The sequence below is a fragment of the Agelaius tricolor genome, unplaced genomic scaffold (genome assembly GCF_023055355.1).
Source record: "Agelaius tricolor isolate 1412-34295 unplaced genomic scaffold, bAgeTri1.0.p SCAF_90, whole genome shotgun sequence".
In the NCBI taxonomy this organism is placed as follows: domain Eukaryota; kingdom Metazoa; phylum Chordata; class Aves; order Passeriformes; family Icteridae; genus Agelaius; species Agelaius tricolor.
In genome coordinates, this window is record NW_027269350.1 from 604,364 (window position 1) to 628,334 (window position 23,971).

General features: G+C 48.6%; 2 protein-coding genes across 14 annotated transcripts in view; both read left to right on the forward strand.

The window, feature by feature from the left end:
- CLPTM1 (CLPTM1 regulator of GABA type A receptor forward trafficking) overlaps nt 1–17,604 on the forward strand; it is a 28,839-nt gene extending 11,235 nt beyond the window's left edge. For 3 of the 13 annotated variants that reach the window (XM_071418742.1, XM_071418744.1, XM_071418745.1), the window contains 6 exons: nt 1,582–1,675; nt 3,293–3,483; nt 7,018–7,113; nt 8,186–8,321; nt 12,086–12,253; nt 16,121–17,604. In XM_071418742.1, the coding sequence (XP_071274843.1) occupies nt 1,582–1,675; nt 3,293–3,483; nt 7,018–7,113; nt 8,186–8,321; nt 12,086–12,253; nt 16,121–16,275 (840 nt within the window). In that variant the 3' untranslated portion in view covers nt 16,276–17,604. The remainder of the gene's footprint in view (nt 1–1,581; nt 1,676–3,292; nt 3,484–7,017; nt 7,114–8,185; nt 8,322–12,085; nt 12,254–16,120) is intronic. The other 10 variants (XR_011677314.1, XR_011677311.1, XR_011677308.1 and 7 more) reach the window with 10 other exon arrangements.
- A 3,805-nt stretch (nt 17,605–21,409) lies between these two features.
- Nucleotides 21,410–22,515, forward strand: LOC139585816 (uncharacterized). The gene is made up of 2 exons (XM_071418780.1): nt 21,410–21,928; nt 22,030–22,515. The coding sequence occupies exons 1-2, from the start codon at nt 21,410–21,412 to the stop codon at nt 22,513–22,515; spliced, it is 1,005 nt and encodes a 334-aa protein (XP_071274881.1).
- The last annotated feature ends 1,456 nt before the right edge of the window (nt 22,516–23,971 follow it).

The following is a 23,971-nucleotide window of genomic DNA, read 5'->3' on the forward strand; positions in this document are numbered from 1 at the left end:
TTTTTCCTGATTTTTCTATGATTTTTCTATGATTTTTGCCCAATTTTCTCCATTTTTCCCCATTTTTCCTGATTTTTCTGAGGGTTTTTGAGGGCTTAGTGGGGATTTTTCCCAAATTTTCTATGATTTTTGCCCAATTTTTCCTGATTTTTCCGAGGTTTTTTGAGGGTTTTGCGTGGATTTTTCCTGATTTTTCTATGATTTTTCTATGATTTTTGCCCAATTTTCTCCATTTTTCCCCATTTTTCCTGATTTTTCTGAGGTTTTTTGAGGGCTTAGTGGGGATTTTTCCTGATTTTTCTATGATTTTTGCCCAATTTTTCCTGATTTTTCCGAGGTTTTTTGAGGGTTTTGCGTGGATTTTTCCCGATTTTTCTATGATTTTTCTATGATTTTTTCTATAATTTTTCCCCAATTTTCCTGATTTTTCTGAGGGTTTTTGGGGGTTTTGCGTGGATTTTTCCTGATTTTTCTATGATTTTTCTACAATTTTTCCCCATTTTTCCCCATTTTTTCCTGATTTTTCTGAGGTTTTTTGAGGGCTTAGTGGGGATTTTTCCTGATTTTTCTATGATTTTTGCCCAATTTTTCCTGATTTTTCTGAGGTTTTTTGAGGGTTTTGCGTGGATTTTTCCCGATTTTTCTATGATTTTTTGCCCAATTTTTCCCCATTTTTCCGAGGTTTTCTGAGGGCCTAGTGGGGATTTTTCCTGATTTTTCTATGATTTTTGCCCAATTTTTCCCCATTTTTCCGAGGTTTTCTGAGGGTTTTTGGGGGTTTTGCATGGATTTTTGCCGATTTTTCTATGATTTTTCTGTGATTTTTCTACAATTTTTCCCCAATTTTCCTGATTTTTCTGAGGGTTTTTGAGGGCTTAGTGGGGATTTTTCCTGATTTTTCTATGAGTTTTCTATGATTTTTCTACAATTTTTCCCCAATTTTCTTCATTTTTCCTGATTTTTCTGAGGTTTTTTGAGGGCTTAGTGGGGATTTTTCCCAGTTTTTCTATGATTTTTCTATGATTATTCTACAATTTTCCACATTTTTCGCAACATTTTAAAAATTTTCCCCAATTTTTCTATGATTTTCCTATTTTTTCTACAATTTTCCCTGATTTCCCCCATCTTCCCCAATTTTCCCAAGTTTTTTCCCATTTTTTCCTAGTTTTTCCCTGATTTTCCCAAGTTTTTCCCCCTGATTTTTCCCAATTTTTCTGGGGTTTTTTAGGAGTTAAATGCAATTTTTTTCATATTTTTTTCGAGGTTTGGTGTGGATTTTTTCCCACTTTTTCCCCAACTTTTCCCAACTTTCCCCCCATTTTTCCCAATCCACCCCAATCTTTCCCCAATTTTTTTTTTGTTATTTTTTTTCCGACTTTTCTCCAGATTTGCCCAAATTTTCCTGCATTTTCCCCATTGTTTCCCACACTTTTCCCCACTTTTTGAAGGTTTTTCCTGCAGATTTCTCCAGATTTCTCCCCAATTCCCGCTCCCTCCAGGCGCCAATTTTGGAATTCCAGCCCCAAATTCCCATTTATTTTTTTTTTTCCCATTTTTCCCGTTTTTTTCCCCGTTTTCCAGGTGGCTCTGCTGGAGACCAACCCGTACCTGCTGGCCCTGACCATCGTGGTGTCCATCGTGCACAGCATCTTCGAGTTCCTGGCCTTCAAAAATGGTGACAATTCCCAAAAAATTCCCAAAATTCCCAATTCCCAACAAATTCTAAAAATTCCCAACTTTCCCCACTGTTCCCAAACTTTCCTGGGAATTTATGCTAAAAATCTGGGGAATTCAGCCCAAAAATTCCAGGAAATTCAGCCCAAAAATCCCTGGAAATTAATCTCAAAAATCCTTGGAACCCATCCTAAAAATCCTGGGAATTCAACCCAAAAATCCCTGGGAATTCAGCCCAAAAACCCCTGGGAATTTGAGTTCCTGGCCTTCAAAAATGGTGACCATTCCCAAAAAATTCCCACAAAATTCCCAAAACAGCCGCCAGTCCCTGGAGTTCCCAAATCCCCATTTCTGACCCTTTCCCTCCATTCCCAATGGGGATTTTTCGCCCAAAATCCCAATTTTTCTCCATTCCCACTGAGATTTTTTCCATTTCCCACCATTTTTCTCCATTCCCAATGGACTTTTCCCTCAATTTCCACTCAGAATTCCCAGAAATTCCCGTTTTTTTGCAGACATCCAGTTCTGGAACAGCCTGGGATTCCCAAATCCGCATTTCTGACCCTTTCCCTCCATTCCAATGGGGTTTTTTCCATTTCCCACCATTCCCAATGGGATTTTCCCCCAAAATCCCCATTTTTTCTCCATTCCCAATGGACTTTTCCCTCAATTTCCACTCAGAATTCCCAGAAATTCCCATTTTTTTGCAGACATCCAGTTCTGGAACAGCCTGGGATTCTCAAATTCCCATTTCTGACCCTTTCCCTCCATTCCCAATGGGGTTTTTTCCATTTCCCTCCATTCCCAATGGGATTTTCCCTCAATTCCCAGTCAGAATTCCCAGAAATTCCCGTTTTTTGCAGACATCCAGTTCTGGAACAGCCGCCAGTCCCTGGAGTTTCTGACCCTTTCCCTCCATTCCCAATGGGGTTTTTTCCATTTTCTCCATTCCCAATGGGTTTTTTACCCCCAAATCCCCATTTCTCTCCATTCCCACTGGGATTTTCCCTCAATTCCCAGTCAGAATTCCCAGAAATCCCCGTTTTTTGCAGACATCCAGTTCTGGAACAGCCGCCAGTCCCTGGAATTCCCAAATTCCCATTTCTGACCCTTTCCCTCCATTCCCAATGGGGTTTTTTCCATTTTCTCCGTTCCCAATGGGATTTTTCCCCAAAATCCCCATTTCCCTCCATTCCCACTGGGATTTTCCCTCCATTCCCAGTCAGAATTCCCAGAAATCCCATTTTTCTGCAGACATCCAGTTCTGGAACAGCCTGGGATTCCCAAATCCCCATTTCTGACCCTTTCCCTCCATTCCCAATGGGGTTTTTTCCATTTCCCTCCATTCCCACTGGGATTTTCCCTCCATTCCCACCCAGAATTCCCAGAAATTCCCGTTTTTTTGCAGACACCCAGTTCTGGAACAGCCGCCAGTCCCTGGAGTTTCTGATCCTTTCCCTCCATTCCCAATGGGGATTTTTCCATTTTCTCCATTCCCAATGGGTTTTTTTCCATTTCCCTCCATTCCCACTGGGATTTTTTCCATTTCCCTCCGTTCCCACTGGGATTTTCCCTGAATTCCCAGTCAGAATCCCCAGAAATTCCCGTTTTTCTGCAGACATCCAGTTCTGGAACAGCCGGCAGTCCCTGGAGGGGCTCTCGGTGCGCTCGGTTTTCTTCGGGGTGTTCCAGTCGCTGGTGGTGCTGCTCTACATCCTGGACAACGAGACCAACGTGGTGGTGCAGCTCAGCGTCCTCGTGGGGCTGCTCATCGACCTCTGGAAGATCACCAAGGTCATGGACGTCAGGGTCAGTCTGGGGCAAAAAACGGGGAAATCGGGAAAAATGGAAAAACGGGAAAAAACGGGGGAAAAATGGTGAAAAATGGGGAAAAAATGGGGAAAAAATGGGGAAAAAAAGGGTAAAAAGGAGCTGAGTGTGCTCGTGGGGCTGCTCATCGACCTCTGGAAGATCACCAAGGTCATGGATGTCAGGGTCAGTCTGGGGCAAAAAGCGGGGAAATCGGGAAAAATGGAAAAACGGGAAAAAATGGTGAAAAATGGGGAAAAATGGGGGAAAAATGGGGGAAAATGAGGGAAAAAGGAGCTCAGCGTCCTCGTGGGGCTGCTCATCGACCTCTGGAAGATCACCAAGGTCATGGACGTCAGGGTCAGTCTGGGGCAAAAAACGGGGAAATGGGGAAAAATGGAAAAATGTGAAAAAATGGAGAAAAAATGGGGGAAAATGGGGGAAAAATGGGAGAAAATGAGGGGAAAAGGAGCTCAGAGTCATCGTGGGGCTGCTCATCGACCTCTGGAAGATCACCAAGGTCATGGACGTCAGGGTCAGTCTGGGGCAAAAACTGGGGAAATTGGGAAAAATGGAAAAAATGTGAAAAAATGGGGAAAAAATGGCGAAAAAATGGGGGAAAAATGGGGAAAAAAAGGGTAAAAAGGAGCTGAGTGTGCTCATGGGGCTGCTCATCGACCTCTGGAAGATCACCAAGGTCATGGATGTCAGGGTCAGTCTGGGGGAAAAAACGGGGAAATCGGGAAAAATGGAAAAACGGGAAAAAATGGGGAAGAAATGGCGAAAAATGGGGAAAAAATGGGGGAAAATGAGGGGAAAAGGAGCTCAGAGTCATCGTGGGGCTGCTCATCGACCTCTGGAAGATCACCAAGGTCATGGATGTCAGGGTCAGTTTGGGGCAAAAAACGGGGAAATTGGGCAAAATGAAAAACGTGAAAAAATGGGGGAAAAAACAGGGGGAAAATGGCAAAAAATTGGGGAGAATGAGGGGAAAAGGAGCTGAGTGTGCTCGTGGGGCTGCTCATCGACCTCTGGAAGATCACCAAGGTCATGGACGTCAGGGTCAGTCTGGGGCAAAAAACGGGGAAATCGGGAAAAATGGAAAAACGGGAAAAAACGGGGGAAAAATGGTGAAAAATGGGGGAAAAATGGGGGGAAAATGGGGAAAAAAAGGGTAAAAAGGAGCTGGGTGTGCTCGTGGGGCTGCTCATCGACCTCTGGAAGATCACCAAGGTCATGGATGTCAGGGTCAGTCCGGGGCAAAAAACGGGGAAATCGGGAAAAATGGAAAAACGGGAAAAAACGGGGGAAAAATGGTGAAAAATGGGGGAAAAATGGGGAAAAAATGGGGAAAAAAAGGGTAAAAAGGAGCTGAGTGTGCTCGTGGGGCTGCTCATCGACCTCTGGAAGATCACCAAGGTCATGGATGTCAGGGTCAGTCTGGGGGAAAAAACGGGGAAATCGGGAAAAATGGAAAAACGGGAAAAAACGGGGGAAAAATGGTGAAAAATGGGGGAAAAATGGGAGAAAATGAGGGGAAAAGGAGCTCAGAGTCATCGTGGGGCTGCTCATCGACCTCTGGAAGATCACCAAGGTCATGGATGTCAGGGTCAGTTTGGGGCAAAAAACGGGGAAATTGGGCAAAATGAAAAACGTGAAAAAATGGGGGAAAAAACAGGGGGAAAATGGCAAAAAATTGGGGAGAATGAGGGGAAAAGGAGCTGAGTGTGCTCGTGGGGCTGCTCATCGACCTCTGGAAGATCACCAAGGTCATGGACGTCAGGGTCAGTCTGGGGCAAAAAACGGGGAAATCGGGAAAAATGGAAAAACGGGAAAAAACGGGGGAAAAATGGTGAAAAATGGGGGGAAAATGGGGAAAAAAAGGGTAAAAAGGAGCTGGGTGTGCTCGTGGGGCTGCTCATCGACCTCTGGAAGATCACCAAGGTCATGGATGTCAGGGTCAGTCTGGGGCAAAAAACGGGGAAATGGGGAAAAATGGAAAAATGTGAAAAAACGGTGAAAAATGGGGAAAAACCAGGGAAAAAATGGGGGGGAAAACCAGGAAAAAATAGAGGGAAAAATGGGAAAATAAATGGCAAAAAGCATGGAAAAAATGGGGGGGAAAAAACAGAGGAAAACCTGAGAAAAATGGGGGGAAAAAAAGGAAAAAAAATAGGAAAAAACAGGGAAAAATCTGGGATGGGCTTTTCCCACTTTTCCTTGGGGTCACTTTGGGGTTTTCCTGGTTCAATTTGGGATTTTCCCAGTTTCCCAAGGGATTGGTTTGGAATTTCCTGAGGGATTTATTTGGGATTTCCCAAGGATTCGTTATTTGGGATGGTTTTGGGATTCATTTGGGATTTCCCAAGGATCCATTTGGGATTTCCCAAGGATTCGTTATTTGGGATTTCCGAACGATTTATTTGGGATTTCCTGAGGGATTTGTTTGGGATTTCCCAAGGATCCATTATTTGGGATTTCCCAAGGATCCATCATTTGGGATTTCCCAAGGATTCGTTTGGGAAGGTTTTGGGATCCATTTTGGGATGGTTTTGGGATCCATTATTTGGGATTTCCCAAGGATCCATTCGGGATTTCCCAAGGATTCATCTGGGATGGTTTTGGGATTCCTTTGGGATTTCCCAAGGATTCATTTGGGATGGTTTTGGGATTCATTTGGGATTTCCCAAGGATTTGTTTGGGATTTCCCAAGGATTCGTTGTTTGGGATTTCCCAAGGATTCACTTGGGGTGGTTTTGGGATCCATTTGGGATTTCCCAAGGATTCATCTGGGATGGTTTTGGGATCCGTTATTTGGGATTTCCCAAGGATCCATCTGGGATGGTTTTGGGATTCATTTGGGATTTCCCAAGGATTTGTTTGGGATTTCCCAAGGATTCGTTGTTTGGGATTTCCCAAGGATTCATCTGGGATGGTTTTGGGATCCGTTATTTGGGATTTCCCAAGGATTCATCTGGGATGGTTTTGGGATTCCTTTGGGATTTCCCAAGGATCCATTTGGGATGGTTTTGGGATCCGTTATTTGGGATTTCCCAAGGATGCGTTTGGGAAATCCCAAGGATTCATTATTTGGGATTTCCCAAGGATCCATTACTTGGGATGGTTTTGGGATCCATTATTTGGGATTTCCCAAGGATTCATTTGGGATGGTTTTGGGATTCCTTTGGGATTTCCCAAGGATTCATCTGGGATGGTTTTGGGATTCGTTGTTTGGGATTTCCCAAGGATCCATTTGGGATTTCCCAAGGATCCATTATTTGGGATTTCCCAAGGATCCATCTGGGATGGTTTTGGGATCCATTATTTGGGATTTCCCAAGGACTCATCTGGGATGGTTTTGGGATCCATTACTTGGGATGGTTTTGGGATCCATTATTTGGGATTTCCCAAGGATTCATTTGGGATGGTTTGGGGATTCCTTTGGGATTTGCCAAGGATTCATCTGGGATGGTTTGGGGATTCCTTTGGGATTTCCCAAGGATTCATCTGGGATGGTTTTGGGATTTTTGGCAGCTGGACCGGGAGCAGCGTCTGGCCGGGCTCCTGCCCCGGCCGCGCTTCACCGACAAATCCACGTACGTGGAGAGCTCCACCAAGGTGTACGACGACGTGAGTGGGGAGCCCCGGGAATCATCTGGGAATAATCTGGGAATTATTTGGGAATTTGGGATGGGAACCCCAGGATGGGAACCCCAGGATGGGAACCCCAGGATGGGAATTTGGGATGGAACCCCGGGATGGGAACGCTGGGAATTTGGGAATTTGGGAGTTTGGGATGGGAACCCCGGGATGGGAATTTGGGATGGGAGCCCTGGGAATTTGGGGTGGGAAGCCCAGGATGGGCCCAGAATTCCAACGGGAACCCTGGGATGGAACCCTGGGATGGGAATGTGGGAATTTGGGATGGGAATCCCGGGAAGGGAATTTGGGAATTTGGGATGGGAACCCCAGGATGGGAACCCCAGGATGGGAATTTGGGAACCCCAGGGTGGGAATTCGGGATGGGAATTCGGGATGGGAACCCCGGGATGGGGACCTCAGGATGGGCCCGGAATTCCAACAGGAGCCCCCAAAAATCAGCCCCCCCAAACCTCCAAAAAGCCCCAAATCCGCCCGTTCTGAGGGGTTTTTGGGGTTTTCCAGATGGCGTTCCAGTACCACAATGACCCCAAACCAGCCCCAAACTCCCCCAAACTCCCCCAAACCCCCCAAAAGCCCAAATCCCCCCGTTCTGAGGGGTTTTTGGGGTGCATTGCCCCATTTCCAGATGGCGTTCCGGTACCACAATGACCCCAAACCAGCCCCAAACTCCCCCAAACCAGCCCCAAACTCCCCCAAAAAACCCCAAATCCGCCCGTTCTGAGGGGTTTTTGGGGTTTGCAGATGGCGTTCCGGTACCACAATGACCCCAAATCCCCCCAAACCCCCAAAAAGCCCCAAACCCGCCCGTTCTGAGGGGTTTTTGGGGTTTGCAGATGGCGTTCCGGTACCACAGTGACCCCAAACCAGCCCCAAATCCCCCCAAACCCCCAAAAGCCCAAATCCACCCCGTTCTGAGGGGTTTTTGGGGTTTTCCAGATGGCGTTCCGGTACCGCAATGACCCCAAACCAGCCCCAAACTCCCCCAAACCCCCAAAAAGCCCCAATCCCCCCCGTTCTGAGGGGTTTTTGGGGTTTGCAGATGGCGTTCCGGTACCTGTCGTGGATCCTGTTCCCGCTGCTGGGCTGCTACGCCGTGTACAGCCTGCTGTACCTGGAGCACAAGGGCTGGTACTCCTGGGTGCTCAGCATGCTCTACGGCTTCCTGCTCACCTTCGGTGAGTCCTGACAGCTCCCACAGCAGCCCTGAAACAGCCCTGGAATGGTCCCCAAATAGCCTCCAAATGGTCCCAAAATATCCCTGAAAAATTCCCAAAACGTTCCCAAAATTTCCCTGAAAAATTCCTAAAATGGTCCTGAAATATCCCTGAAAAATTCCCAAAACGTTCCCAAAATATCCCTGAAAAATTCCCAAAACGTTCCCAAAATGGTCCTGAAATACTCCTGAAATAGTCCCCAAATATTCTCAAAATAGTCCCAAAAATGTTCCTGAAATATTCCTAGAAATGTCCCCAAATTATTCCTGAAATATTCCCAGAAATGTCCCCAGAATGTTCCCAAAATATCCCTGAAATATCCCTGGAAATGTCCCTGAAATACTCTTGAAATATTCCTGAAATAGTCCCGAAATATCCTCAAAATCGTCCCCAAAATTCCCAAAATGTTCCTGAAATATTCCTGGAAATTTCCCCAAAATATCCCTGAAATATTCCCGGAAATGTCCCCGAAATGTTCCCAAAATATCCCTGAAATATCCCTGGAAATGTCCCCAAAATATCCCTGAAATATTCCCAAAATATCCCTGAAATATCCCTGGAAATGTCCCTGAAATATTCCTGAAATAGCCCCGAAATATCCTCCAAATAGTCCCAAAATTTCCCTGAAAAATTCCCAAAATGTTCCTGAAATATTCCTAGAAATGTCCCCAAAATATCCCTGGAAAATTCCCAAAATGTTCCTGAAATATCCCTGGAAAATTCCCAAAATGTTCCCAAAATATCCCTGAAATACCCTTGAAATATTCCTGAAATATCCCTGGAAATGTCCCCAAAATATCCCCTAAATGTTCCCCAAAATAGCCCCGGAAATGTCCCCAAAATATTCCCCCAAACATCCTCAAAAATGTTCCTAAATCCCCAAAAAATGTTCCTAAATCCCCAAAAAATGTTCCTAAATCCCCCAAAACCCATTCCCAAATCCCAGTTTTTTCTCCAGGATTCATCATCACTACAAGGCCCAGTTCGTGGTCCCTCAACACCTTCACCTCCAAACCCCCAAAACTGCTCCCAAATCCCCCAAAAACGCTCCCAAATCCCCTAAAAACGTTCCTAAATCCCCTAAATTCATCCCAAATTCCGATTTTTTCCTCCAGGATTCATCACCACCACTCCGAGCTCCTGCTCTGGTGGATCCTCACCCGCAAACCCTTGAAACCTTCACCTCCAAACCCCCAAAAATGCTCCCAAATCCACTAAAAATGTTCCCAAATCCCCTAAAAATGTTCCCAAATCCCCTAAAAACTATTCCCAAATCTGTTTTTCCCCAGCATTCAGCACCACAATGAGCTCCAGTCCGTGGCTCCTCAACGTCTTCAACCCGAAAATTCCCGAAATCGCTCCCAAACCCCCTCAGAAACCCCCAAATTGTTCCTAAATCTCCTAAAAACGTTCCTAAATCCCCCCAAAACCATCCCCAAATCTCAGTTTTTCCCCAGGACTCATCACCACAATGAGCTCCCATTGGGGCTCCCTCAACACCTTCAACCCGAAAATTCCCAAAATCGCTCCCAAACCCCCAGAACGCTCCTAAATCCCCTAAAAACGTTCCTAAGTCTCCCCAAAACGCTCCTAAATCTCCCAAAAACTTTCCTAAACCCCCCAAAACCATCCCCAAATCTCAGTTTTATTCCAGCATTCAGCACCACAATGGGCTCCCATTGGGGCTCCCTCAACGCCTTCAACCCGAAAATGCCCAAAACCGTTCCCGAAGCCCCAAACCACCTCAGAAACCCCCAAATTGTTCCTAAATCTCCCAAAAACGTTCCTAAATCCCCCCAAAACCATCCCCAAATCTCAGTTTTTCCCCAGAATGCAGCACCGTGACGAGCTCCAGTCCGTGGCTCCTCAACACCTTCAACCCCAAAATTCCCGAAATCGCTCCCAAATCCTGAAAACCGCTCCCAAATCCCCCAGAACGCTCCTAAATCCCCTAAAAACGTTCCTAAGCCTCCCAAAAACGTTCCTAAATCCCCCAAAAACCTCCCCAAATCTCAGTTTTATTCCAGCATTCATCACCGTGACGAGCTCCAGTCCGTGGCTCCTCAATGTCTTCAACCCGAGAATTCCCGAAATTGCTCCCAAACCTCCAAACCACCTCAGAAACCCCCAAATTGTTCCTAAATCTCCTAAAAACGTTCCTAAATCCCCCCCAAACCATCCCCAAATCTCAGTTTTTCCCCAGCATTCAGCATCACAATGAGCTCCCATTGGGGCTCCCTCAACGCCTTCAACCCGAAAATGCCCAAAATCGCTCCCAAAGCTCCAGAACGCTCCTAAATCCCCTAAAAACGTTCCTAAGTCTCCCAAAAACGCTCCTAAATCTCCCAAAAACGTTCCTAAATCCCCAAAAACCATCCCCAAATCTCAGTTTTTCCCCAGCATTCAGCACCACAATGAGCTCCCATTGGGGCTCCCTCAACGCCTTCAACCCGAAAATTCCCGAAACTGCTCCCGAAGCCCTCAAATCGCTCCCCAATCCCCTAGAACGCTCCTAAATCCCCCAAAAACGTTCCTAAATCCCCTAAAAACGTTCCTAAATCCCCCCAAAACCATCCCCAAATCTCAGTTTTTCCCCAGGACTCATCACCACAATGAGCTCCCATTGGGGCTCCCTCAACACCTTCAACCCAAAAATGCCCAAAATCGCTCCCAAACCCCCAGAACGCTCCTAAATCCCCTAAAAACGTTCCTAAGTCTCCCCAAAACGCTCCTAAATCTCCCAAAAACGTTCCTAAATCCCCTAAAACCATCCCCAAATCTCAGTTTTATTCCAGCATTCAGCACCACAATGGGCTCCCATTGGGGCTCCCTCAACGCCTTCAACCCGAAAATGCCCAAAACCGTTCCCGAAGCCCCAAACCACCTCAGAAACCCCCAAATTGTTCCTAAATCTCCCAAAAACGTTCCTAAATCCCCCCAAAACCATCCCCAAATCTCAGTTTTTCCCCAGCATTCAGCACCGTGACGAGCTCCAGTCCGTGGCTCCTCAACACCTTCAACCCCAAAATTCCCGAAATCGCTCCCAAAGCCTGAAAACCGCTCCCAAATCCCCCAGAACGCTCCTAAATCCCCTAAAAACGTTCCTAAGCCTCCCAAAAACGTTCCTAAATCCCCCAAAAACCTCCCCAAATCTCAGTTTTATTCCAGCATTCATCACCGTGACGAGCTCCAGTCCGTGGCTCCTCAATGTCTTCAACCCGAGAATTCCCGAAATTGCTCCCAAACCTCCAAACCACCTCAGAAACCCCCAAATTGTTCCTAAATCTCCTAAAAACGTTCCTAAATCCCCCCAAAACCATCCCCAAATCTCAGTTTTTCCCCAGCATTCAGCATCACAATGAGCTCCCATTGGGGCTCCCTCAACGCCTTCAACCCGAAAATGCCCAAAATCGCTCCCAAAGCTCCAGAACGCTCCTAAATCCCCTAAAAACGTTCCTAAGTCTCCCAAAAACGCTCCTAAATCTCCCAAAAACGTTCCTAAATACCCAGAAACCATCCCCAAATCCTGTTTTTCCCCAGGACTCATCACCACAATGGGCTCCCATTGGGGCTCCCTCAACGCCTTCAACCCGAAAATTCCCGAAACCGTTCCCGAAGCCCGAAAATTCCCGAAATCGCTCCCAAACCCCCTAAAAACGCTCCTAAATCCCCCAAAAACGCTCCCAAACCCCCCAAAACGTTCCTAACTCCCCTTTTCCGGGCAGGGTTCATCACGATGACCCCGCAGCTGTTCATCAATTACAAGCTGCAGTCGGTGGCGCACCTGCCCTGGCGCATGCTCACCTACAAGGCCCTCAACACCTTCATCGACGACCTCTTCGCCTTCGTCATCAAGATGCCCATGATGTACAGGATAGGCTGCCTGAGGGATGGTGAGCGGCGTTCTGGGGCCAATTTGGGGGATTTTGGGGAATTTGGGGGATTTTAGGGGTTCTAGAATGAAATTTGGGGGATTTGAGAGGGAATTTTGGGGATTTGAGAGGAAGTTTTGGGGTTCCATGATGTACAGGATAGGCTGCCTGAGGGATGGTGAGCGCCGTTCTGGGGGGAATCTGGGGGATTTTGGGGAATTTGGGGGATTTTGGGGGGTTCTAGAAGGAAATTTGGGGGGTTTGAGGTGGAATTTTGGGGATTTGAGAGGCAGTTTTGGGGTTCCAGAGGAGACGCCCATGATGTACAGGATGGGCTGCCTGAGGGATGCTATGGAGGAATTTTGGGGCAAATTTGGGGGATTTTGGGGAGATTCGAGGATTTTGGGGGAGATTTGGGGGAGATTGGGGGATTTTGGGGGTTCTAGAATGAAATTTGGGGGATTTGAGAGGGAATTTTGGGGATTTGAGAGGAAGTTTTGGGGTTCCATGATGTACAGGATAGGCTGCCTGAGGGATGGTCAGTGGCGTTTTGGGGCGAATCTGGGGGATTTTGGAGGGAATTTGGGGGATTTTGGGGGTTCTAGAATGAAATTTGGGGGATTTGAGAGGGAATTTTGGGGATTTGAGAGGAAGTTTTGGGGTTCCAGAGGAGACGCCCGTGATGTACAGGATGGGCTGCCTGAGGGATGCTATGGAGGAATTTTGGGGCAAATTTGGGGGATTTTGGGGAGATTCAGGGATTTTGGGGGAGATTTGGGGGAGATTGGGGGATTTTGGGGGTTCTAGAATGAAATTTGGGGGATTTGAGGTGGAATTTTGGGGATTTGAGAGGCAGTCTTGGGGTTCCATGATGTACAGGATGGGCTGCCTGAGGGATGCTATGGAGGAATTTTGGGGCAAATTTGGGGGATTTTGGGGAATTTGGGGGATTTTGGGGGTTCTAGAATGAAATTTGGGGGATTTGAGGTGGAATTTTGGGGATTTGAGGGGCAGTTTTGGGGTTCCAGAGGAGACGCCCGTGATGTACAGGATGGGCTGCCTGAGGGATGCTATGGAGGAATTTTGGGGCAAATTTGGGGGATTTTGGGGAGATTCAGGGATTTTGGGGGAGATTTGGGGGAGATTGGGGGATTTTGGGGGTTCTAGAATGAAATTTGGGGGATTTGAGAGGGAATTTCGGGGATTTGAGAGGAAGTTTTGGGGTTCCATGATGTACAGGATAGGCTGCCTGAGGGATGGTCAGTGGCGTTTTGGGGCGAATCTGGGGGATTTTGGGGAATTTGGGGGATTTTGGGGGTTCTAGAATGAAATTTGGGGGGTTTGAGGTGGAATTTTGGGGATTTGAGAGGAAGTTTTGGGGTTCCAGAGGAGACGCCCGTGATGTACAGGATGGGCTGCCTGAGGGATGGTGAGCGCCGTTTTGGGGCAAATTTGGGGGATTTTGGGGGGATTTTGGGGGTTCTAGAAGGAAATTTGGGGGGTTTGAGTTGGAATTTTGGGGATTTGAGGTGGAATTTTGGGGATTTGAGAGGCAGTTTTGGGGTTCCATGATGTACAGGATGGGCTGCCTGAGGGATGCTATGGAGGAATTTTGGGGCAAATTTGGGGGATTTTGGGGGATTTTGGGGGTTCTATAATGAAATTTGGGGGATTTGAGGTGGAATTTTGAGGATCCTAGAGGGGAATTTTGGGGAATTGAGAGGGAATTTTGGGGATTCCAGGTGGAATTTTGGGGATTTGAGATGGAATTTTCCAAATGGTTCCTGAATAACCCTAAATAACCCCCGAGTTTCCCTGAATAAACCCCAAATAACTCCTGAATATTCCCAAAGAACCCCAAACAATCCCCAATTTTCCCCAAATAAACCCCCAAAAATCCCCAAATAAACCCCAAAAACTCCCCAATTTTCCCCGAACAACCCCCAATAAACCCCAATTTTCCCCGAAAAACCCCAAATAAACCCCAAAAAATCCCCAAGTAACCCCCAATAAACCCCAATTTTCCCCAAATAAACCCCCACATATACCCCAAATTTCCCCAATTTTCCCCAAATAAACGCCAAATTTCCCCGAATAAAGCCCCAAAACTCCCCAATTTTCCCCAAATAAACCTCCAAAATCCCCAAATAACCCCAAATAAACCCCAATTTTCCCCGAACAACCCCCAAATAAACCCCAAAAAACCCCCAATTTTCCCCAATTTTCCCCGAATAACCCCCCAAAAATCCCCAATTTTCCCCGAACAACCCCCAAATAACCCCCAAAAATCCCCAATTTTCCCTAAATAACCCCAAATAAACCCCAAATTTCCCCAAATAACCCCAAATAAACCCCAAATTTACCCGAATAACCCCCAAAAAAATCCCCTAATAACCCCAAATAAACCCCAAACAATCCCCAATTTTCCCCGAATAAACCCCCAATAATCCCCAAATAACCCCCCAAAAACCCCCAATTTTCCCCGAATAACCCCCAAAAAATCCCCAATTTTCCCCGAATAAACCCCCAAAACTCCCCGAATAAACCCCAAAAAATCCCCAATTTTCCCCAAATAAACCCCCCAAAACTCCCCGAATAAACCCCAAAAAATCCCCAAAAAATCCCCAATTTTCCCCGAATAAACCCCCAAAACTCCCCAATTTTCCCCGATTAACCCCCAAAATCCCAATTTTCCCCGAATAACCCCAAAAAATCCCCAAATAAACCCCAAATTTCCTCAAATAAAGCCCCAAAACTCCCCAATTTTCCCCAAATAAACCCCAAAACTCCCCAATTTTCCCCAAATAACCCCCAAAAAACCCCCAATTTTCCCCGAATAACCCCCAAAAAATCCCCAATTTTCCCCAAATAAACCCCCAATAATCCCCAAATAAAACCCCAAAAAATCCCCAATTTTCCCCGAATAACCCCCAAAAAACCCCCAATTTCCCCCAAATAACCCCAAAAAATCCCCAAATAAACCCCAAATTTCCTTGAATAAAGCCCCAAAACTCCCCAATTTTCCCCAAATAAACCCCAAAAAATCCCCAATTTTCCCCGAACAATCCCAAATTTTCCCTGAATAAACCCCCAAAAATCCCCAAATAAACCCCAAAAAACCCCCAATTTTCCCCGAATAACCCCCAAAAAACCCCCAATTTCCCCCAAACAACCCAAATAACCCCAATTTTCCCCAAATAACCCCAAATAAACCCCAAATTTACCCGAATAACCCCCAAATAAACCCCCCAAAATCCCCAATTTCCCCAAATAAACCCCAAAAAAATCCCCAATTTTCCTCAAATAAACCCCCAATTTTCCCCGAATAAACCCCAAAAAATCCCCAATTTTCCCCAAATAAACCCCTAAAAATCCCCAAATAAACCCCCCAAAATCCCCAAATAACCCCCAATAAACCCCAAAAATCCCCGAATAACCCAAATAACCCCCAAAAATCCCAAATTTTCCCCAAATAAACCCCCAAAAATCCCCAAATAACCCCAAAAACTCCCCAATTTTCCCCAAATAAACCCCTAAAAATCCTCAAATAACCCCAAATAAACCTCAAAAAAGCCCCAATTTTCCCCAAATAACCCCAAATAAACCCCAAATTTGCTCAAATAACCCCAAATAAACCCCAAAAAATCCCCAATTTTCCCCAAATAACCTCGAATAAACCCCAAAAAATCCCCCCAAAAATCCCCGAATAAACCCCCAAAACCCCCAAAACTCCCCAAATAACCCCCAATTTTCCCCAATTTTCCCCGAATAACCCCCCAAAAAACCCCAATTTTCCCCAAAAAACCCCAAAAAACCCCCAATTTCCCCCAAATAACCCCAAATTTTCCCCGAATGACCCCAAACTCCCCAATTTCCCCCCGAATCCAGACGTGGTGTTCTTCATTTACCTGTACCAGCGCTGGATTTACCGCGTGGACCCCACGCGCGTCAACGAATTCGGGGGCACCGGGGAAGCCCCCCCGGGCCGCCCCTCCCCCCCGGCGCCGCCCCCCGGCGCCCCCGAGGACAAAAAAAACGATTAAAAAATAACAAAAAAAAATTAAAAATATAAAAAAATATAAAAAATCCCCTCCCCCCCACCCACCCCCACACGCACCCAGAACTTTCCAGAACTTTCCCCACCCCCATGATGGGGGAGGGGAGGGGGTGGGGAAGGGGCGGGGCCCCCTCCTGCTCTTCCTGGGTTCCCATTGGCCAGACGGGATTTTGGGGAGGTTTTGGGGGATTTTGGGGGGGTTTGGGGCAGTTTTGGGGGTGTCACCTCCTGTCCCCACCCTTCCCGGATTCCCATTGGCCAGCCGGGATTTTGGGGAGGTTTTGGGGGGGTTTTTGGGGTGTCACCTCCTGTCCCTGCCCTTCCCATGTTCCCATTGGCCAACCGGGGTTTTTGGGGGTTTTTGGGAGGTGTCACATCCTGTCCCGCCCTTCCCAGGTTCCCATTGGCCAGACGGGATTTTGGGGGGGGGTTTTGGGGAATTTTAGGGGTTTTGGGGCAGTTTTGGGGGGTGTCACCTCCTGTCCCTGCCCTTCCCGGGCTCCCATTGGCCAGATGGGATTTTGGGGAGGTTTTGGGGTTTTTGGGGGGTTTTTGGGGGTGTCACCTCCTGTCCCCTCCCCTCCCAGGTTCCCATTGGCCAGACGGGATTTTGGGGGGTTTTGGGGTTTTTGGGGGGTTTTGGGGGGTGTCACCTCCTGTCCCCGCCCTTCCCACCTTCCTATTGGCCAGACGGGATTTTGGGGGGTTTTGGGGTTTTTGGGGGGTTTTGGGGGGTGTCACCTCCTGTCCCTGCCCTTCCCGCGTTCCCATTGGCCAGACGGGATTTTGGGGAGGTTTTGGGGTTTTTGGGGGGTTTTGGGGCAGTTTTGGGGGGTGTCACCTCCTATCCCCTCCCCTCCTGCGTTCCCATTGGCCAGCTGGGATTTTGGGGAGGTTTTGGGGTTTTTGGGGGGTTTTTGGGGGTGTCACCTCCTGTCCCCGCCCTTCCTGGGTTCCCATTGGCCAGCTGGGATTTTGGGGCAGATTTGGGGGGTCTTAGGGGGTGTCACCCTCTCCCTTCCTGCATTCCTATTGGCCAGCTGGGATTTTGGGGGGGATTTTGGGGCTTTTGGGGCAGTTTTGGGGGTGTCACCTCCTGTCCCCGCCCTTCCCAGGTTCCCATTGGCCAGCCGGGATTTTGGGGGGGGGTTTTGGGGGGAATTTTGTCACCTCCCGGGTCCCCTCCCCGCTCCCGGTGTCCGGTGTCACCTCCCGGTGTTGTCGCGTCCCCGTCGTGCTCCATCCATCCCATTGTCCGGTGTGGTAGGAAAAGTGTCCACGGAGCCATAAAGAGCTGATTTCACCCCAAAAACAATTCAGGGTTTTTGTTTCCTTCCGGGCTTTCGCTCCTGCTTTGGGGGGGTTCTCATTTTTGGGGGGGATTTTCCAATTTTTGGGGGGATTATTCCAATTTTTGGGGGGGGGGGTTTCCCATTTTTGGGGGAATTATTCCAATTTTCGGGGGGATTTTCCCAATTTCTCGGGGGGGTTTTCCCATTTTTGGGGGCATTATTCCAATTTTGGGGGGGATTATTCCAATTTTTAGGGAATTTCCCCACTTTTTTGGGGGGCTTTCCCTGCTTTTTGGGGAGAGGGGGTGTGTGTCTCATTTTTGGGGGGATTTTCCCATTTGTGGGGGGGATTATTCCCATTTTTTGGGGGGTTTTCCAATTTTTGGGGGGGATTTTGCCAATTTTTGGGGTTTTCCCTCGGGTGGAGCAGCAGCTCCAGGGACGAGGGAGCCCCAATTTGGGGAGGGGTCCCGGGGGTCCCAATAATTTGGGGGGGGGTCCAGTGCTCTGCATTAATTTGGGGGTGTCCCAGGGGTCTCCATTAATTTGGGGGGTCCCTGTAATTTGGGGAAGGGTCCCGGTAATTTGGAGGGGGGGTCCCAGGAGCTGAGGAAGCCAAACAGGCCCTGACCCCTCCCCCCACCAAGCCACGCCCCCAATTTTGTAGGGGAGGGGTCCCCAAGCCCCTCCCCCCACCCCAGGCTGTGCCTTACCCAAAGGGGGAGGGGTTTCAAGCCCCTCCCCCCTCACTAATTAATGATTAATTATTAATTAGTGCCACACTGTGCCCCTCCCCCCCACTTTTCCCCGTTTCCCCCACCCCCCACTTTGGGGTGGTTTTTTTAAGTCACTTTTGGGTTTTTCACTTTATTTGCACCAATAAACGGTTTTTTTACGGGAAAAATTCTAATTAAAATGTAAATTTATGCGTTGGAGGGCGGAGCTTGAATGGCCACGCCCACATTCCTCAGAGGAAGCTCCGCCCACTCCACTGAGCCGTCACCGCCCGCCAACCAATCACGGCGCTCCTCCTAACCCGGCCCCGCCCCTTCACATTGGCCATGCCCACTGCAGAATAATCACGCCCAAATTGGCCACGCCCACCCTCTGCATTAGCCCCGCCCCTTAAAGGCACAGAACAGAACACACAGAGCAGGTTTAATGGGGGGCGTGGCCTGTCACAGTAGGGGCGTGTCCAGCGCCATTCACAGCTTTGGTGGGGGCGTGGCCTGAGCGTCGATGGGCGTGGCCTGAGCTTCGATGGGCGTGTTCAACCTCGTTCTGGGCGTGGCCTGAGGTTCCCTGGGCGTGTCCCTGGTTGTGCCCCACCCCTCCCTGGGCGTGTCCCTGGTTATGCTCCGCCCCTCAGAGAAACAGGGGGAAACTGAGGCACAGAGAAAAATGAAACTGAGGCACAGGAATGGGGAATGGGGAAGGAAACTGAGGCACAGAAAACATCTCCACCCAGTGGTAAACTGAGGCACGGAAGATAAAATGGGAGGGAAACTGAGGCACAGAAATGGGGAATGACAGGGGAAACTGAGGCACAGGGAATGGGGAATGGGGAGGGGAAACTGAGGCACAAAAACGCGAATGACAGGGAAACTGAGGCATGAGAAAGGGAAACTGAGGCACGGATAAAGGGGGAGGAAAACTCCACCCAGTGGTAAACTGAGGCACTGAGAAAAAAATTCAAAAACATAAAGGTTAAATTAAAAGAAAAATGAAATAAAACATAAAATTTAAAAAATTAAATAAAAAGCTTTAAAAAAAGAAAAATTAAAAATAACAATTCTATAAAAAATAAAACTAAAAAAATAAATGCTTCAAAAATAGAAAAATAAAAAATAAAAATTAAGTAAAAAATAAAATTTTAAAAAAGGCTTTAAATATAGAAAAATTAAAAATTAAAAATAAAATTTAAAAAATAAACCTAAAAGCTTTAAAAATAGAAAAATTAAAAATAAAACAAATAAAAAATAAAATAAAAAAATAAAAAGCTTTAAAATAAAATTTTAAAAAATTAAATAAAATATAAAATAATAAAATAAAAAGCTTTAAAAATTGAAAAATTAAAAATGAAAATTAAATAAAAAATAAAATTTAAAAAATAAAATAAGTGCTTTAAAAATAAAAAAAGTAAAAATAAATTTAGAATAAAATTTAAAAAATTGAATAAAATGCCTAAAAATTGAAAAATTAAAAATAAAAATCAAATAAAAAAAATTTTAAAAATAAAATAAAAAGCTTTAAAAAAAGAAAAAGTAAAAATAAATTTACAATAGAATTTTAAAAATGAAATAAAAAGCTTTAAAAATGGAAAAAATTAAAAATAAAAATAAAATTTAAAAAATTTAAAAATAAATTAAAAAGCTATAAAAATAGAAAAATTAAAGATAAAAATGAAATTTTAAAAAATTATTAAAAAATAAATTTAAAATATTTAAAAATAGAAAAATTAATAATAGAAATTAAATAAAAAATAAATTTTAAAAACTAAAAAAAAGGCTTTAAAAATAGAAAAAGTAAAAAAAAATTAAAAATAAAATTTAAAAAATGGAATAAAAAGCTTTAAAAATAGAAAAAATAAAAATAAAAATTAAATAAAAAATTTAAAAATTGCTGAAAAAATAGTAAAATTAAAAATAAAAATTAAATAAAAAATTCGATAAAATTTAAAAAATAAAATAAAAAGCTTTAAAAACAACAAAATTAAAAATAAAATTGAAAAAATGAAAAAAATTAAATTAATTAAAAATTAATAAAAAACAAAAAAAACCCCGTAAAGTGCTGTAAAATACCGGAAAAGTTCCATAAAAAGTTGTACCGAAACGTGCGACTGTCGTAAAATGTCGTAAACGGTGCCGTAAAGCGCGGATGTCGCAAAATGGGCCGTAAAGTGCGACTGTCGTAAAAGGTGCCGTAAAGCGCGACTGTCGTAAAGGTGCCGTAAAGCGCGGATGTCGCAAAAGGTGCCGTAAAGCGCGGATGTCGCAAAAGGTGCCGTAAAGTGAGACTGTCGCAAAAGGTGCCGTAAAGCAGAACTGTCGTAAAAGGGGCCGTAAAGCGCGGATGTCGTAAAATGTGCCGTAAAGCGCGGATGTCGTAAAAGGTGCCGTAAAGCGCGGATGTCGTAAAATGTGCCGTAAAGCGCGGATGTCGTAAAAGGGGCCGTAAAGCAAAACTGTCGTAAAAGGTGCCGTAAAGCAAAACTGTCGTAAAAGGTGCCGTAAAGCGCGGATGTCGTAAAAGGTGCCGTAAAGCGCGGATGTCGTAAAAGGGGCCGTAAAGCAAAACTGTCGTAAAAGGTGCCGTAAAGCAAAACTGTCGTAAAAGGTGCCGTAAAGCGCGACTGTCGCAAAAGGTGCCGTAAAGCGCGACTGTCGCAAAAGGTGCCGTAAAGCAGAACTGTCGTAAAAGGTGCCGTAAAGCGCGACCGTCGTAAAAGCGGCCGTAAAGTGCGACTGTCGTAAAAGGTGCCGTAAAGCGCGGATGTCGTAAATTGTGCCGTAAGGCGCGACTGTCGTAAAAGGTGCCGTAAAGCGCGGATGTCGCAAAAGGGGCCGTAAAGCGCGACTGTCGTAAAAGGTGCCGTAAAGCGCGGATGTCGTAAAAGGGGCTGTAAAGCGCGGATGTCGTAAAAGGTGCCGTAAAGCAAAACTGTCGCAAAAGGGGCCGTAAAGCGCGACTGCCGCAAAACTGCTGTAAAGCTCGACTGTCGCAAAAGGGGCCGTTAAGCGCGACTGTCGCAAAACTGCCGTTCAGCCATTTAAACCAGAAACTCCGGACACGTTTTTAAAGCTCTTTATTCGTTTCTCGTGCCGGGCCATGGCTGCCGGGGGCCGCTCCCAGCCCGCCGGGCGCCGCTCGAGCTCCGTTTGCCGCACGGGGGGTGCCCGCAGCAGCCGCCCCGCCCAGCTCCGCCCCTGCCGCGACTCCGCCCCTTCCCGCCGCGAGTCTTTAACGGGACACGCCCCCACCTCCCCGCCGGACCCCACGGTACCCGCGGCCGTGCTCGCCCCTCCCGCCCCGCGCCCCGGCCCCTCCCGCCGCTCCCGCCATCCCCGCCTTTGCCGTCCCGTCGGTCCCGGCTGCCGCGGCTACCGCGGGACCCGCGCCTCACTTCCGCTTTTACGGCCCCGCCCACCGGCGTCACCGCGGCCCCGCCCCCTTTTGCCGCCGCCGCCGCTTCCCCCCCCCGTCCCCTCGCCCCCTTTGCCGACCCAGCGGGGCCGGTGCTGGCCCGAGCCCCGTCGCTGCCGCTGCGTCTCTGCCGTTCCCTGCCGCTCCCGGCTCTGCGGTGCCGAGCGCGCCCGGCGCGGCCGCGCCGCGTCCCCAGCGCCCCCTGTGCGCGGTGCCGCCCCCCCAACCCCGGCGCTCCGAGCCGCCCACGGGCCCCGCGGCGGGGCAGACGCCCGTGTTTAATCCCGTCCCTGCCGCCGTTTCAGCGCCATCCCCCGGTCCCGGCACGGCACCGCTTGCGCCGGGACCGGAGCGCCCCAGCCCGCCGAGCCCCCCCGTGCCGGCGCCGCGGCGTCCGCACCGGTGGCCGCGGCTTTTGCCGCGCCTGCCGCTCCGCCCCTGCCCGCCGGGCCGGCCGCCCCCCCAGCCCGCGGCAGCCTCCCGCCGCCTCCCCGCCGCTCCTCCCGCCTCCCGCCGCCCCTCCGGGATCATCTCCCGCTGGCGGGGCCGCCCCGCCGCCGCCCGCGGTCGCTTTTCCGCTCCTGCCGCTGCCGCTCCACGGCGCGCCGAGCCGCGCCTTCCCCAGCGCCACCCCCGCTTCAGAGCTGCCGCGTGGCGCGGCTCCGCCGCCTCCTGCGACCACGGCCGTGCCGGCGTTGCCTTCCGCGGCCGCGGCCCCGTTCCCGTTTCTGCGGCTCCGCCACCTCCCGCGCCCCCCCGCCCGCCATGTTGGCTCCCTCACGCTGCCCTAGTGCAGCAAACCACGCATGCGCAGTTGCTACAACGCCGCAGCAGCGATATCACTCCGCGCCGCCTCATCCAACCACAGCGCCGCTTCCGGGATCTGCCGCGCGCATGCGCGGTTTTATCTGCACGGCCCCGCCGCCCCCCTTCTCCGCTGCTTTCCCGCAGCTTTGGTGCAGCCTGGTCCCGGTTCCGAGCCGCTTCCGCCGCTGTCCGGTCACAGCCGGCATCCCCGTGCCCGGGCACGCCGCTTCCGCCGCCACCGGGTCCGTACACGGCAGCACAGCAAGCGAAAACTGCCGCGGCTTGCGTGTATCCTTCCGCGTTTCTGCCGCTGCCGGAGCTTGCCGCCGCCCCGCCGCTGCTTTCCCACAGCTTTGGTGCAGCCTGGTCCCGGTTCCGAGCCGCTTCCGCCGCTGTCCGGTCACAGCCGGCAGCCCCGTGCCCGGGCACGCCGCTTCCGCCGCCACCGGGTCCGTACACGGCAGCACCGCAAGCGAAAACTGCAGCGGCTTGCGTGTATCCTTCCGCGTCTCTGCCGCTGCCGGAGCTTGCCGCCACCCCGCCGCTGCTTTCCCGCAGTTTTGGTGCAGCCTGGTCCCGGTTCCGAGCCGCTTCCGCCGCTGTCCGGTCACAGCCGGCAGCCCCGTGCCCGGGCACGCCGCTTCCGCCGCCACCGGGTCCGTACACGGCAGCACCGCAAGCGAAAACTGCCGCGGCTTGCGTGTATCCTTCCGCGTTTCTGCCGCTGCCGGAGCTTGATGCGGCACGGCCGCATCACCGAGAGATCCCTCCGCAGGGGGGTAGCACTGCACACCCGATCCCTGGTATCCCTCCGCGTTTTCGCCTTCCGCGCTCCCGGCACCGAGAGCGGGACTATTTTGCGTCACGATTATCATAATTAAATTGTTATAAATTTATCTTTATTTATTAGTTCAGCTGGAATATGACAGCTGAATTAATAAATCCAGGACAGACAGATCGATTCCCGTGTTCGAGTGGAATTTATGCATCATTAATGAGGTCTATGAATATGCAACAGGTTATTACTTTAAAGGGTTAATCCTCTGTTAACGTGGGTTCCTTTTTCGGGCTCGTGCTGCCCAGGAAAAGGTACCCGGACTGTCCCTAACTCTTTGTATTGATGATTCCCATTTTTGGGGGGTTTGTCCCACATTTTTGGGGGCCTTTCCCCGCTTTTTGGGGCGGGGGGGGTGTCTCAATTTTGGGGGGGATTTTCCCATTTTTTCGGGGATTTTCCCTTTTTTTGCACAGCCAAAAACTCTTCCAAATGCCCTAAAAATTCCCCAGAATTCCTTTGGAAATTGCCCAAAATCCCCTCAAATTCCCCCAAATCGCCCCCCCCCGGGGGCTGTCAGCGCTGCCTTATCACCGTGTGATAATCGGGGAGCCCCAAAATTCCCCAAATTCCCCCCAAAAATCCCCGTGATTGACCGAAATTCC